We start from the raw sequence: 16,786 nt of genomic DNA on the forward strand, positions 1-16,786 counted from the left end.
CCCTACAAACATGACTGTTCATTGCGCGGCGGCGCGCGCTAAGTTACAAAATTCTAGAGGTGCACGACCTCGCGAATTGACAGCGCGCGAGGCTACCGCGATTACATCATTTTCACCGCGCGGACCCTCGCGCTGCTCGCGGCGCGTCAAGTATAAACCAGGCTTTAGCGCCCTTCGTTGAAATGTTCCGAAAGCACCGCCTGCAAACTGGCTTGTTCATGTCCTTTGGTTTTCCATCTGCTTCGAATCCAAAGTATTTCCACACAGCACTTCTGCTGCTTTCCTTGTTTAATTAAGACGAGCTGCAAACACACTGCGTTTATTTTAGCTGCCATTTCAGCATTACCAACTGTTCTGTGCATTACGGCACCTTGGGTGGGTCAAACGAAAGCGCATTTTATGTAAAAAGAATCGATTGGCTCCTTTGGTTGGTACAGCTTTAAAGCACCGTTTGCAGACCGGTTTTGATGTGTCCACGGGGTTGCCATGACTGTCTGAAATGTATGCAAATAATTCCATATTTCGCTTCGAGCATGTAGTTTTTCAACAAGCTGAGGACGGTCCGCAATATTGCTTGTATTATCAGCCATCGTACACGGTTTCTTCTTATTCTGCAGAGAGGAGGCAAGCGCTGCACTGCTGTACGCGCACACTGCCCCCGTGTGGCACTCTTTGGAAATACTGCTCTTAAAAAAAAAAAAAAAAAAAAAACGCACTTAGTCCTATAGCACCGATACTAAGCAAACTGGGTATAGTACCGTTTTTAATGACGAAGTATCGCGATACTACTCTAGTATCGGTATACCGTGCAACACTAGAGCCAATGCAGGGCTGATAGGACTGGTCTAATATGCTGAAATTTTCTAGTTCTGGTCAGAACTCTAGCTGCGGCATTTTGAACTATTTGAAGTTTATTTAGATTTCTATTTGAACATCCTGACAGTAGTGAATTGCAGTAGTCTAGAGCTAACAAAGGCGTGCACCAATTTTTCTGCATCATCCTGTGATAATGCATTTCTTAATTTGGCAATGTTACGGAGATGTAGAAAAGCTATCCTAGTAGTATTATCTATATATTTATCAAATGATAGGTCGGAGTCGAGTATGACGCCTAGGTTTTTGGCTACTGTGCCAGGTGTAATGGGATAGTCTGCAAGATTAAGCATTAAATTTGGAATTTTCTGTCTTGCGGCCTTAGGGCCCACAAGGAGAACTTCTGTTTTGTCCTCATTTAATTGTAGGAAGTTTAGAGACATCCAGCATTTAATATCTCTTACACAGGCCTCAATTTTTCCTAAACTGAGTTTGTCATCGGGTTTGGCTGATATGTAAAGTTGAGTGTCATCCGCATAGCAGTGAAAATTGACACCATGTTTGTTTATAACTGTGCCCAATGGTAGCATATATAATGTAAATAATAGTGGTCCTAAGATGGAGCCTTGCGTGGCCCCATATTTAACCATTGTACGTTTGGATGAAATATTATTGAGCTCTACAAACTGATAGCGATTTGTTAAGTAAGACTGAAACCATGAAAGGGCTGTGCCTGAGACTCCAACCCAGCGTTCTAACCTTTCTAGCAAGATCCTATGATCAATTGTGTCGAAAGCTGCACTAAGATCAAGAAGCACTAACAGTGATACATAGCCTTGATCTGATGCAAGGAGGAGATCATTTGTTACTTTAACTAATGCTGTTTCAGTACTGTGATGGGGCCTAAAACCAGATTGGAACTTTTCAAATATGTTATTCCTATGCAGATATAGGCATAATTGCTGGGCAACAGCTTTTTCTATGATCTTAGATATAAATGATGTGTTTGAAATGGGTCTATAATTAGATAGCACAGTCGGATCAAGATTTGATTATCAAGAGGTTTGATAATTGCTAATTTACATGATTTGGGCATGTGACCTATTGTAATGGATGAGTTAACTATAGTTAGAAGAGGTTCAGTTACAGCTGGTAATACCTCTTTTAATAACTTTGAGGGAACTGAGTCTAGTGTGCAGGTAGTACAATTTAAGGAAGAAATTATTTTCTCTAATTCTGATTGTGGGAGTGGATGAAAAGCATCAAGTTTTTCTCCCGGTATGTAATTTAAATCAATATCAACCAAACCAGATGACATACCAGTTGTATTGCTAATAAAGGGTTTTATATTTTGTCTAATATTCTCTATTTTATTATCAAAGAAATCTATCTTTTTGTAAGTTTAGAAATAGTATTAAAAATAAATCTAGGATTGTTTTTATTTTTCTCTATCAGTGAGGCTAAGTATGCTGAGCGTGCTTTAGTGAGAGCCCGTATGTACTCAATAATGCTATCCTTCCAGGCACAGTGGAATACTTCCAACTTAGTAGATCGCCATTTCCGCTCTAATTTACGTGCTATTTGTTTTAAGTTTCTAGTTTGGTCAGTGTACCACGGGGCGAACTTTTTGGATCTAGCTTTTTTATATTTTAGTGGAGCTACTATATCTAGAGCTGATCTGCAGGTATTCTCTAAGTAGTCGGTTAGACTATCTAACTCTCCTGGATCGGATGGCGAGTGGGCTAAAGCAGTTAAGTCAGGGAGGGTTTCAATAAACCGTGTTGCTGTTGATGAATTTATTGAGCGCTTTATACACTGCCGAGGAGACGGGCGGGTATTTATGTTAAGGTGAAAATCGAATTGGACTAAATAGTGATCGGAGATTGCTACGGTTTGCGGGAGTATGTTTATATTGTCTACGTCGATACCCAGCGTTAATATTAGATCTAGGGTATGATTTCGATAATGTGTAGGTCCTACTACGTTTTGTTTAATGCCGACAGAGTTCAATATAGAAGTAAAAGCCCTTGTCAGTGGATCCTCCGCATTATCAAAGTGTATGTTAAAGTCTCCTACCATTATTATTTTGTCACTACATACTGCTAAATTTGCTGCAAAATTGGTGAAATCGTTTAAGAAATCTGAGTAAGGCCCTGGTGGTCTGTATACATTGGTTAGGGAAAATGTACTTTTATTTTCAGATGGACTAATTACATTAATAGACTGCATCTCAAATGAGTTTGAGATATCTAAGTATTTCTGATGAATTTCTAAACAATCACGATAGATTATACATATTCCACCTCCTCTGCCTGACAGTCTAGGTATATAACTATATCCCACAGGAGTGGCTTCGTTTAGAGTTAAATAATCACCAGATTGAACCCACGTTTCAGTTAGACATAGAATATCAATTTTCTGGTCTGTTATAAGTTCATTTACAAAAACTGCTTTTGAGTTGAGCGATCGAATATTGATTAATCCAATTTTCAGATCGGTCATATAGGTTGTAATAATTTGATGTGTCTGAATATTAGTTAAAAACTTAGGGCGGACTATTTTCTTATGATTTAATTTAACCCGGGGCACAGACACAGTCTCAATCCTAAGGGAACTTGGTGACGCCTCTAAGCAGCTCGCAGACAGGTTTAACCCGTTAGTCTGCGGCCTGGTCGCGACCCTGGACAGTCAGCAGCTCCTAGTGCTACTCTGCCGACTAGCTAACAGGCTATGGGCTATGCTGCAAGATAACAAGGCGGCGCCATCCCGGGTGGGGTGGACACTAGCTGATTTGTGAAGGCAAAAAGTTGGTCAGCGGCTGGAATAAAACCTGTACAATTTATCTAGGAAGACAAAAGGTAAAGATTAGCACGTAAATAGATTATTATACTTTAGAAAACAATTTCAAAATTCGCTCCGCAACAGCGTCGGCAGGAACTTATCCTTATCCTGTGTTTTACCCCTGGTTTTAACACTGTATGAAATAGTTTGGGCAGGAAATCTACAGACCATTTAGCAATTAACTAAAACCTTTGTATAAACTTTAATGGTAAAAAAAAAGTTTACATGCTACTGTGAAACAGAACCCCCGCGTTCCGCCATGTTTGAAAACGCTGGAAGCTGGTGGGGTGGGCGTGGCTTGGTCCCAGAGGCGGTTTCAGAGCTCCGTGTGAGTCCGGAATAAGTGACCAATGGAGATTGCAGAGGAACGCCTTCATCTAAGACCCTCCCACACGTGAAATGTGTTCCAAAAGTCAGAAGCAAAAAACGAAGCAGAAGCAAAGAGAGATTCCAGAAGCAAAAGACCTTACTGGGAAAATCCAAAAAAACAAAAACAATGGAACCAAAAACTTGTCAAAATGCAAACGAAAATAAGTTTCAAATAACCAATTATATAAAAAATATATACTTTTGATATATTTTTTTCTGTTTTGCATTCATAACATATACTTTCTGCTCTTGGATTTACTTTTGCATTTGTGGAACTATTGAAACAAAAATCACACCATACATCAGTGATTGGTCAAATTTGCGGGAAAGTTGCGATGATTGGCTGAAGTTTCAACACCGCCCTGAATTCGCCGGGTTTGCTTGAATTTGCGTTGAAGTTGCAAATCGCAACATCGCGAAATTCTGGAGGGTCTGATAAAGGCTTTAATGACCGGTTGGTTGTGGTGGCAGCATTGATATCAGAGGGCTGGCCGGGAGGGCACTGGTGGTGCAGAAGTGCCTCTGTGAAGAAAAGCATGTACGTTGTGTAATGACAAGCAGGCTGGACTTGAAATTAATCAAGTTCTGAACTATTACTGTAGATGACATAACCGTGTTATTACCATGCAGCTGATGACATAACCCTGTTATTATTATGCAGCTGATCTAATTGCTAATTGCTAGCAATTTTAAAAGTGGTCTGCACCTATCAATGACCCTTGGCAATACTCCATTAGGCCTGTGCCGGTCATAATCTTAATCTGTCTGAATGTCTTTTCATAAGACTATGCTGAACTCTGCTGCATTCAGATTTCATTTCATATCTGTCCACTAGCGCTATGTTGGATTAGACAACGTGGTAAGCTGAACATTACCAATCTACTGCGGTTTGTTTCCTCCACCATTGACTCAACAGTGAACCGCAGTGACAAGTTTCATTTACTGAATGTAAATGTGGTAGGAGGGGTAGCCAGGAGAGATGGAGGAGCACTGGACAGCCTGCAGTCATAAACGCCATCAGACTGTGTGTAGGGCTTCATCCTGTCTGCTGTCAGCGCCGATCAGCTGGAAGGACTTTACTGGCAACTCTGCTGATTCATGATGCCCATCGTTGCAGAGGAAGAACTACTGGTTATTTTATTGTAGGCATGAGTAATCCGTGAGTGTGTGTATGCGTGTTTGTGTGTAAGCGTCTGTGTGTGAGCCCGTGTACACATGAGCTATTGTGTGTTCATACATGCTTTGAGTGCATTAGAGTATAGTGCTAGTTCATGCTAGGTGATTACTAGCACTTGACAGCTGGCCACTCAGTGGGCAGTAGCCTCCTAACAAACAAATGGAGTGCCAGGCCTGTGTTGTTATGTGACTGGCCAGAGCCATAGCCCAGACCACAGCTTTAACCTGCAATGTACCTGCAAGTGTGTCTTATCATGTCTTTTCTTGTATGTCTTTTAGCTACTGCACTTCCCAAGTTCCCTGAGTTTTATAATCCTCTATTTCTCACTCCCGCAGGTTAGCATGGGAGATGTCTGATCCCTCCTTCACCAGGGCGTCCCTAGCTCAGTGTCCTGAGGGCGGCCAGCACGTGTCCTGTGTTTGTCCTGTTCGAACGGTCCGGTGCTGCCAGGGCCCCAACCCTGCGCCGCAGAGCCGTGTGTGTGTGTGTGTGTGTGTGTGTGTGTAGGGGGGGTCAGGGGAGCTGAGGGAAGGGAAGGGCGACTGTACTGCAGAACTCAGCCCCTTCCTGACTCAGGCCAGCGAAGCGCTGGTCTCAGCATCACCCTCCTACAGCACCACGTCACATCACCCTCCTACAGCACCACGTCACATCACCCTCCTACAGCACCACGTCACATCACCCTCCTACAGCACCACGTCACATCACCCTCCTACAGCACCACGTCACATCACCCTCCTACAGCACCACGTCACATCACCCTCCTACAGCACCACGTCACATCACCCTCCTACAGCACCACGTCACATCACCCTCCTACAGCACCACGTCACATCACCCTCCTACAGCACCACGTCACATCACCTCACCCACTTGTGCCTTCAGCAGGACAGCACATCTTTCCACATCATCAGAACATCACCGAGACTGCTTGCTACGAGACCTCGGCAGGGCAGGGCGTCTTAGCAGACGCAACAAACCTGTGATTTGCTGTGGTGCTGTTGCTCATACGAGCAACTCATACAGCTTGTGCCAGTGTTATCTGTGAGCTGTATATCATGTTGGTGGCGTCATTTAAGTGGCTGTTATCCCAGCCTCCCAGTAAACTGCTGTCCTTCTTTGCCCTTTGCTATAAACAGTCTCCGTCTCCGCCATCTCAGCCCTGCTGTTTATGCTGTGCACTGCAGTGTGCACTCTCCTGACTTGCCGAGGCGAGCGCTTCAAAGTGTTGACACTTGAATTTCTTTTTTTTTATTATCTTGTCTCCTTCACTGGGGTTTTACTGCACCACACCTGCTACTGTAGGTTTTAATATCTTGTGGTAAAATTCCGCCTCACTGGAGGTATTTTTTGAGCAGGCAGCAGGAGGCTCCAGAGGACGTAAGCCTTGTTGGGGTCCTCAGCTGCAGTCTTACGCTGGAACAGTGGTGTAAAGTTTGAAATGGACTAACTGTGAATGATGAGTGGTCTGGCTGTGTGTCACAGTATTTGTCCTTTGCTTTCAGTTAACTTAACCTGAACTTATTGTGCCATTGCCATGTTCTAATAGTTTTATATTCTTATAGTCTCCTTCATTTAGTAGGGGACGTAGTAACAAAGATGTCAGTTGTGCTTTTTTGTTGTTGTTATATTGTGTTGGAATAGTTTTGTGCAGTTCCCATTATGATTCTGGGGAAACTGGTTGTGGGGCTCTGCTGCTGGCACCAGGTGCTTCATTCTGGTGCTGCCTCACACACTCCTGTGAGAATCTTACTGAAGCTGCAAGCCTGCTAATAGAGGGCAGTCCTGACCCAGTTTTCTCCTCAGCGCTGGTTGGTGTTAACACAGCCTTTCCCAGTTGAATGCTACTCCGATTAAGAGAAAATTGTGTAAAGTGACTCTTGGGCTTAAAAAGCTGTTAACTTAAAGGCAGAGATGTCCTGAATTCTAATTTGTTTTAAGATAAGGCTTTCTCTCAAAAAGTGTGTGTGTTTTTGTTCAGTCCTGCTCTAAAATACTCCAGACTCTGACTAACTTTCCACAGTCTGTGACAGTAAAACCTCACATGTCCACTATAGCAGCATATCCACCATTGTGTTTGGGGATTAGTTTCTTCCATTTTAGGTAATCCCTCCTCTTGGGTTTGTGTCTAAACAGCTCTAAACTATCTGACCCATCAGTGCTAATTCAGGTTGTTTCTGCTGAATCTACCACATAGCTGACTGGCAGAGTTGGCATTTATCTTACCAAGTTATCTGCAGATTTGTGACTGATCATAACTGATGAGGCTTTAGTACCACTCAAACAGTCCCTCATTTTATTTTTAGCAACAATAAAAAACTCATACCCTTTACACAGAGGTTCATATCTACCTTTGCCAAGCTTCTTCATTATTCCAGTGCACATGTGCATTGGTGGACCCTTAATGTGACATGGATAAAGGTTGAAACCTGACCTGGTCATTTGAAATCCTGACATGGATTAACACTAAAATGTAGGAAATTGGTCAGAGTACAACACAATATGATAATTAAACGCTTTGTAATTTGCTTGAGGGCACATGTCCAAAATACTATACACATGTCCTTCATATCTATTCTACTATAAATACGTATTTTATTTGATTAGTGTGTTCTTATCAGCTTTTCACATTTACAAAATGGCATTTGTCCTGGACAGAAAGGTTAAACCAAATAAATTCATTAGATGGATGTTATGGGATGGAAAAGACAAATAAATGAGTATGTGAGGGGCAAAGCTAACAATGATGCCATCTAGTGGTCAGATCTTGTTACATGCACTTGTTACATGAAATAGATTATTTCTGTTGGACATTGCTGCGCTAACTTAATCAGCTTGATCATGTTAAACAGAATCATGTTACGGCCAGGCCAGATCCTTTTTCGATGAAGGCAGAGCTGTTTTTCCAACATGTGCGTCTACTGTGGCTATGTGCAGAGACAGAGAGCGTGAGCGGGACTGAGCGACTGCCCCTCCCCTCCCCCCCCCCCACGCCTCCATGTATCCTGAACCGAACACGGACTCTCCGGCTCGCCTCTCCATCAGACAGACCGACTCCCCGGGCATGATCTACACGTGCGTGAGACCACGAGACCACACCTTCACCTCACTGACGGCTCACATAGAGGAATCCTCACATAGGCTGAGTCAGGCTTTCTGCCACTGTGCTTCCATTGTGAACAGCACTACACAGTTCTGTTATGGAATGTGGATTTGATCATTTAACAATCAACATTTTAATGACCTAACGTTGTAATGTTTGTTTAAAGCAATGTTTCATTTCACAAGGCGTGTCTAATCACCAGTGATCTGCAACAGCATTTTACAGGTTCATATAGTGGTGTGTTTTCTGCCTGGGAGTGTGGAACTGAATAATTTGGATTTGGTTTGGAAAGCAAGAGGCAGTAAATGTATCATCGGGATGTGTTTGTTATTAATAGTAAACAACAGACCAAATATTCACCAACTATTTCCCTTCTTTTATAACAATTTGGTCACTTAGGTTGGAGCTGTGGGGCTGTTGACTTTTGGCCTTTAACCAGTAAATGTATCAAATGTTTCAGTCTTACTGTTAAAATGAGTCAGCAGAATTCTCCCTGTGTTAGCTTGTTCCTGTGTCAGCCTGTTCCTTTGTCAGCTTTCTGCTGTGTGTGTCCTGTCAGCCAATCCCTGCAGTGTGTGTGCTGTGTAAGCTTATTGCTGTCTCTAGATGCTCAGTGTCAACTTGTCCCTGTAGTGGTCTTCTGCCAGCAGTGTGTGCCTTGTCTTACCCTGTCCCTGCAGTGTGTGTCGTGTGTCAGCCTGATCCTGTCTTACCCTGTTCCTACAATGTGTGTGTGTGTGTGTGTGTGTGTGTGTGTGTGTGTGTCGTGTGTCAGCCTGATCCTGTCTTACCCTGTCCCTGCAGTGTGTGTCGTGTGTCAGCCTGATCCTGTCTTACCCTGTTCCTACAATGTGTGTGTGTGTGTGTGTGTGTGTGTGTGTGTGTGTGTGTGTGTGTGTCGTGTGTCAGCCTGCCCCTGTGTTACCCTGTCACTGTAGTGTGTGTGTCAGCCTGCCCCTGTGTTACCCTGTCACTGCAGTGTGTGTGTCAGCCTGTCCCTGTGTTACCCTGTCACTGCAGTGTGTGTCGTGTGTCAGCCTGTCCCTGTGTTACCCTGTCACTGCAGTGTGTGTGTCGTGTGTCAGCCAGTGTGTGTGTCGTGTGTCAGCCTGTCCCTGTGTTACCCTGTCACTGCAGTGTGTGTGTCGTGTGTCAGCCTGTCCCTGTGTTACCCTGTCACTGCAGTGTGTGTGTCGTGTGTCAGCCAGTGTGTGTGTCGTGTGTCAGCCTGTCCCTGTGTTACCCTGTCACTGCAGTGTGTGTGTCGTGTGTCAGCCTGTCCCTGTGTTACCCTGTCACTGCAGTGTGTGTGTCGTGTGTCAGCCTGTCCCTGTGTTACCCTGTCACTGCAGTGTGTGTGTCGTGTGTCAGCCTGTCCCTGTGTTACCCTGTCACTGCAGTGTGTGTGTCGTGTGTCAGCCTGTCCCTGTGTTACCCTGTCACTGCAGTGTGTGTGTCGTGTGTCAGCCTGTCCCTGTGTTACCCTGTCACTGCAGTGTGTGTGTTATCTTGTCCCTGTGTATGCTGTGTAGTTCAATGCATGGGATCTACATTTATATAGCTTATTCACTCTGCATTTCTCTGACCTGAGTCTTGTGTCTTGCAGTGCTCGATATGGGAGCCCAAAGAGACAGCTTCAGTTTTACAGGTAAAGCCGTCTCACCCGCCGGCCACCTCAGGCCCTTTTAGCCACACACCACAGTCTGAGCAGATGCCCTGTTCTCACACCACTGACGTCGCTACCCATGCAGATGCCAGATCTATGTACGCTTTCCTTTTTATGTCCCTGTATACAGCCGTAAGCAACACTAAGGTAGCAGTTCCTGCTTGCAAGGATGTTTTTGGCATGCGGCCGGTATCCACAGCTAGTTAAGGAGCAGTATAATGCTTCATAAGAGCAGATGCTGAGGCATCTGATAGTACATTTAAACCCAGTCCTGTCAGCTGGTGCCAGGCTCTGGAAGTGAGAGGGACGGCTCACGGCAGCTGCTGGCCAATGTTTATCTGAGTTTTATATTTAGGGTGGTTGGCACTTGCCAAGTGGTCTGTGCTGAATAATAGATGTGTCTGTTTTCAAGTCAGGAATCCTTAGTCAGGGTGAAACAGATTAAGATGTAGCGTGGTGAAATTGTCATGTTCCCGTGTTCCCAGAGTTCATTGGCAATGTTTTCGGTGAAGCGCAGAGGAGCGGCGTGGGTGGTGTGTGGGCAGTGTGAGGGCGGGTGGTGTGTGGACGAGCACCGTGGGCGGTGCGTGGAGGAGCACCGTGGGCGGTGCGTGGGCGGTGCGTGGTCTCATTTTACTGCTGTAGGTCCCTCATAGGCCTGGAGCTCAGCTGAGTTTGCTCCTTGGTCTTTAGCCAGGTGGACCTGCCCTGTGTGGCCAACGCTGTTGATTAATGAGACGTAAACCACATCGCTTGCACTTAAGGGCAATGCGTATGCACCTGGGAAGACGAGCTGTACGGAGAAAACAATTTGCCCGTGTGCGATGGACTTTCTTACTGGTTGGGGTTCACTCATGTGGTGATCTTTGTCTCACACACTCACGCCTCACAGGTGTTTCTAAATAAGCAGCCTGTGGAAACCAGTCCAGCACTTCTTCAATACCAGTTAGGACGTCTCTTCTGTCACTTTTATGTTTTACTACAAGGCAGTTTATAAAATTATGTTTTCCTATAACTTTCTCAATTTTATTTTCTATTTTATTCTATTTTTATTATGTTAAGCCCCTTCTAAATTTTATATATATAAATATAACAAATTAATTTATAATGTATAAAATTATTATTATTATCAGTAGTAGGTGCATCTAGGTTCTTCCAGCACCCTGTTTTTTTTTTTTTTTGGCCTACCTTCAAATGTACAGAATGTACTTGCCAGCAAGGGTAAAAAGCTGCGACAACATTCCCCCAGAGGCAGGCAGAAAAAGACCCGGGAATCCCACCCGCCCACGGCCCCCCCAGGAACAGTGGAGTCCCAGGGCCGCACTTCCCAGTGACCCCCGCACGCCCGCCCCAGCAGGCGGGAAAGGGAGACCACGGACAGCGTCCCCCCAGCCAAGGAGTGCAGGTCCAGGGGAACCAGAGGAAACAGAGCCCCCCCCCCCCCCAGGATTCCAGCACCCTGTTAATGTATGTGAATCTGTTTCATTTGATGGCCTCTCACAGCTGCCCCAGGCACTGGCCTGTGGTCCTGAATGCGTCTAGCTGACCTGCCACACGTTACTGTGCAGGCCTAAAGGATTCCTGGCTGTTGGTAGTTCTCTCTGGTGCTGTAACATGACTTGACGTTACCATGACACAAGCAAAAATAGTTTTTTGGTGCTTTTTAACTTCTAGAGTAGAAGCATCCTGGAAATGTTTTATTTGTTGTGCTTTGCAGCACACACTCGCCTTGTGCTAAACAAAAAAGAGGACCTTGTGTTTTTCTGTTTGTTTTGTTTATTTTGTCCTACACTAATTAATCTCCTGCTGTTTCAGCATATCCCCATGGTCACTCTGTATTTTGCGGGTCATTCCCAGCATTCTCAGTCAGCAGCGTGGTGCAAAACTCCTGTGTGAGTGGGACGATTGTCTTGGCGAGCAGGGGAGTCCTGTCTTCAGGGCCCGGCCTGTCTCAGTCCTGCTCGCGGGCCCAGTACCCAGATGTCCCAGACTAGAGGCGGCCGAACCGGTGAGGTAATTCTCCCGTCAAATTTTTAAAAATATTTTTAACAATTTATTCTGGGTCCGGATGGGATAGCATTTGGGTCCGTTGGTTGCGGACCACGGAAATAGAAATTTGCAGAGTTAATCAGGAATGAGATTGGGTCCGGACAGGACTGCGTTCGGGTCCGGATCCGGACCGCGGGCCGCCTGTTAGTGACCTCTGACCTAGAGTGAGAAGGGAGGCAGTTGTAGTGAAAGTGCTGTAGGTTCTGTAGATTTGGAGCTGTGGCCAGATGCTGTTCTGTTGGGTGTCTATTGGACCCTGTGTCTCCACTTCTCTCCAGTAACGTACCACAGGTAAGGAGCAGCTGGAACGCTTTGTGGACTTGGTTTCAAAACAGACAATGGCTGTTTTTTTGTTGTCTCTGTTGTAGACATTGTGCACACCTGTATTTTGAAATAGTTCTGTGTTTTAACTGTGCTGAAATATGTTTGTAGTTCTGTGTTTTAACTGTGCTGAAATATGTTTGTAGTTCTGTGTTTTAACTGTGCTGAAACATGTTTGAAGGCGTTGTTATGCTTAATGGTATTTATGTTTTGAAGTGGGGGTTAGTGAATCATATCTTCACTAAACTTTTATTGCGTTTATGGTTTGAACAGTGTTTTTACAGGCAAAAAAATGACACTTTCCGATGATTTCTAATAAATAATACAGACATTATGAGATATATAATTTCTTGGCAATTGGCTCTGTACAAAAGTGACAGTTAGTTATGCGAACATTACACTGAATTTGACAATGAGGGAAAGTCATATCAGACATCAGATTTATGTACTTTTCATCAGAAAGTAATGAAGACACTTGTTTGTTCCTTTCAACACCTTATATTTATTTAATAAGTACCACATTTGACTGTGTGATTATCTTCACTGCTGTTGAAGTGATTACCTGATCTATTTTTCTGTTGACATTTCAGCTCAGTGGGGTTGTGGTTTTGCTGGACTAGCATGTGTGTCTCTGCAGGAGGGTGTGTACTCTTTGCTCTGTGTGAGTGAGAGATCTGGGGGGTATTCCAAGAAGTGGGTTAAGCGAGAAAACCGGGTAAGTTAACTCAGAGTTCATGGAAACTCGAGGTTTTCCGTTCCAGAAACCGAGCTTAGAGAGAACCTGAGTCAGTTACTATAGCAACTTGTGCTCTGAAGCTAACCTGCTCGCTGGCAGGTTAACTTGGACCTGAACCAGAGTTACAAACATGTCATCATGACGTGTCCTTTCCTCGAGGATCACGTGGATATTGAAGCTCAGTTTATTTGCTGAGTTCTTCGTCGGGAACGCCTTATAAAACCCAGAATAGAGGCCTACTATCATTTTCGGATTATTTTTTAATGAACGTTATCGTTTTTCAGCACAATCCATTACTTGCATCAATAACATTATTAAGCGTCAAATTTCAAATATTACACATCGCGGATCAGCCCTACATTCTCTCCAGATTGTTATACATCGCTCTTCGTTTTTTTGCTAGTGGAAGTTTTCTTTGTAGTGTAGGAGATGCGGAATCTGTCAGCAAAGCTACTGTATGTCGGTCTGTCCGAAAACTATGTCCGGCATTAAAATGACTAGTGCCCGGTTTTGTGGTGTTTCCTGGGCATAAGCCAGTTATGGACATCAAAGAGGAATTCCACAGCATCGTTGGTTTGTCTTTAATTCACACGGACAATAAAGAAATTAAGCAAAGGGGAGACAATATATAACGAACTTCATTCCATTTACATTTTAAGGATTTCCTAGAGTGATTGGCTGCATTGATGGAACCTACATACATGGGTGTGGTAGTGGGGGGAAAGTGGACCTGGCTACCCAGGGCCCGAGTAGGGAGAGGGGCCCACTTTGCTCATGTGCCTCATTTTCTGGCATTTATAGGGGCCAGAACATAACACTGACATTAAGAGTGTACAGGGCCCAGAATTAACTGCTACTCCCCTGCCTACATATGCTACCTATTACAGCACCATTAGAACATGAAGGCAATTACATAAACAGAAAATCCATCCATAGTACAGGTACTAACCATTATAATCCTTAATAGTACTTATCTTTAATGGTAACAAAAATAACGTAGCTATTGTGACCGTTCTCCCCATCAAGATCATATGTGATGCTTCCCACCTCATCACAAATGTTGAAGCCAGATGGCCAGGATCCGTGTATGATTCCACACTGTACAACAAATCTGAATAGAGTAGGCCTGAGGTAGTTTTGCTAGTTGTTCACATGTAGTGTAATAGTTAAATCATTGCAAACCCTAGTGCGATTACAGGACACTATGACGGCCTCCTTCATGGAGACAGAGGGTATCCCTGCCTGTCTTATAGGCCTACCTTATGACTCCCTATTCAGATCCTGCACCTGGACCACAGTCCCGCTACAATCAGGCTCACAGCAAAACCAGGGCAAGAATTTAAATGACCCTAGGAATTCTCAAGGCCAGGTTCCAGTGCCTGAAGGGGCTCAGAGTAACCCCTGATAGGGCGTGCCACATAATAATGGCATATGTGGTATTACACAACATTGTAACCATCCAGGGAGAGCGACAGCCCACCATCTCTGACATGCCCACAGATGAGGAACCTTACATGCATGTGGGTGACAACAGAGATGATGGAGTTGTCAGAGACTCCATCTGCAATCACTGCTTTCCACATTAAATCATGCATCACCACCCACCCCACCCCACCATCCACCCTGTAACCTTTTAATATACATTACAGTCAAATTCACTGTTATGTTTCATTATTTCATTTTTCCTGTAAATAAATATATTTTAGAATATATTTTATGAATAAGATATAGTTATATACAGCCATACCACTTTGTACTATATTCTTATACTTCATTTTTATCTGATGCCATGTGTGTTTCACACCACTCAGATTAGACTTGGAATTAGTAAGTGTTCAATTAAAAATATATTTAAAAACTCAATACAGTATTATAAATGTGGAGAATATAATAATATAATTGTGCCCTTCTGCTAAATATAAAAATATCATTTTCACTCACGCATTAACTCTGTTGGCAATTTTTTGACATGCTGACTGCCTTTCTCTAGCAGCTACCGCAGTATTACATTTACGTTTAATAATATCTAAATATTCTGCATACACGGTCATTAATACTTCAAGCTACAGTGGTGTGAAATACGATGCTCGGCTGATTTTCGCGTTTAAGTCCATGATAAATCCTATTTATCTGCGTTCCATTAAGAATGCCTTTCATAGTTACGTGTGAACACGCTTCTGTCTGGGTCAACCTACTCAGAGTTGAGCCACCCTGATTACTTTAACTCCGATCAGCCGTTTTGGAACCGAAATGAGTATGTCAGCTCGGGGTAAGACAACTCAGAGTTCAGGGTTAAGTTTAGAGTTTGTTAAACCCGCTTTCTAGAATACCCCCCTGCTCTGTTTTGTAAAGCCATTTGTTTGACTCACTAGACATTAGTACAGAGATGTCTTTACATCTCTCCTCCAGCCATCTAAAACCACCCCCTTAAAACATCTACCTTCTACCAATAGCCCTCTACACTCTAACCTCTACCTTTACAATCTAACCTCTACCCCTACCTCCTACACTCTATGCCTACCTCCTACCTCCTACCCTCTACCCCAGGGATGGGCAACTGGCGGCCCTCGTCCTCACTCAGTGCGGCCCGCAAATAGATCAATAATAATTTAATAATTAAAAGAAAAAACTTTTTTTTGTTCTTGTCACGTAGGGCTACGCCCCCCTCTCCTAGCTGTCACTCCGGTGTCCCTGTTCCTCGCGTCGGTGTTGTTCCTTTCCCGGTTATCCCGCCCTGCGTGTCTGTTGTCCTGGTTTCCCTCTGTCTGCCACGCCCGTGTTGTTATTGTGTTCAGCTGTGTCTAGTTTAGTCCTGTGTACTTGTATCTCTGTGTTTCGCCTGTTGTCGGTTATTTGTGGTTTGTTCGGTTTTGTGAATGATCTCTGTCATCGCTGTTCTGGTATTTTCTGTCTCCGTTGTGTTTCTCCGTTGTGAATGGCTCTCCTGTTACGACTCCTGTCTGTCCTGTTGACCACTTGGACTGCTCTCCCGTTTTGACCCGTGACTGTACAAATGACTTCGCCTATGGAATTCCCCTTATTAAATCTCACTCTTCTCAGCGTTTGTGTCCGCCTCCTCGCTCCGCAGCGCGCTACGCGTTACAGTTCTTTGATATGAAGGAGTTCAAATTCCTTTTTGCACTTTTTTATTAAGCAAATGTTTTGTCTTTGTTGCTTATTAAGGACATGTTAATGCATTTATATGCAGAAAATTGATGTATGTTGGTGCAATAAACATACAGATCTGAATTCATTTAAAATGTGTTCTTATTGAGAATAATTTGTAGTGTCTTTCATATCCAATTATTTGAAGTGCGTGGTCATGTGGCCCTCCAATAATAGTGCTGAAATTTTTTTGGCCCTCTTTATCATGGAAGTTGCCCATCCCTGATCTACCCTCTACCCCTACACTCTACCCCTACCCCCTACACTCTACACTCTACCCCTACCCCCTACACCAGACCTGGCCAAACCACGGCCCGCGGGCCACACCCGGCCCGTTGTGCGTCCCTGTCCGGCCCGCGAGAGGCCAATCACAAATGAAACAAATATCTATGTTGTGCTTGCAATACAACTGTGACGCTTTTATTTTGAAAGCGCTACGTTTGTGTTAATTCCGTGTGGACGTACCTGCGTGTGTGTGTGAGCTGTGCGAGAAACACTGTAGGTGATCAGCGACAAGTTAAGGCTGAATTTATACTTCCGGGAGTG

The 16,786-nt window shown here is 44.1% G+C and overlaps 1 protein-coding gene across 1 annotated transcript in view; it reads left to right on the plus strand.

The window, feature by feature from the left end:
• Positions 1-16,786, plus strand: part of kcnab2b (potassium voltage-gated channel subfamily A regulatory beta subunit 2b) — an 88,019-nt gene that overhangs the window by 15,938 nt on the left and 55,295 nt on the right. The window contains exons 3-4 of the mRNA XM_076984386.1: positions 8,138-8,275; positions 9,910-9,951. Coding sequence (XP_076840501.1) covers positions 8,199-8,275; positions 9,910-9,951 — 119 coding nt within the window. The 5' untranslated portion in view covers positions 8,138-8,198. The remainder of the gene's footprint in view (positions 1-8,137; positions 8,276-9,909; positions 9,952-16,786) is intronic.

Source organism: Brachyhypopomus gauderio, chromosome 21 (assembly GCF_052324685.1).
Source record: "Brachyhypopomus gauderio isolate BG-103 chromosome 21, BGAUD_0.2, whole genome shotgun sequence".
NCBI classification, from domain to species: domain Eukaryota; kingdom Metazoa; phylum Chordata; class Actinopteri; order Gymnotiformes; family Hypopomidae; genus Brachyhypopomus; species Brachyhypopomus gauderio.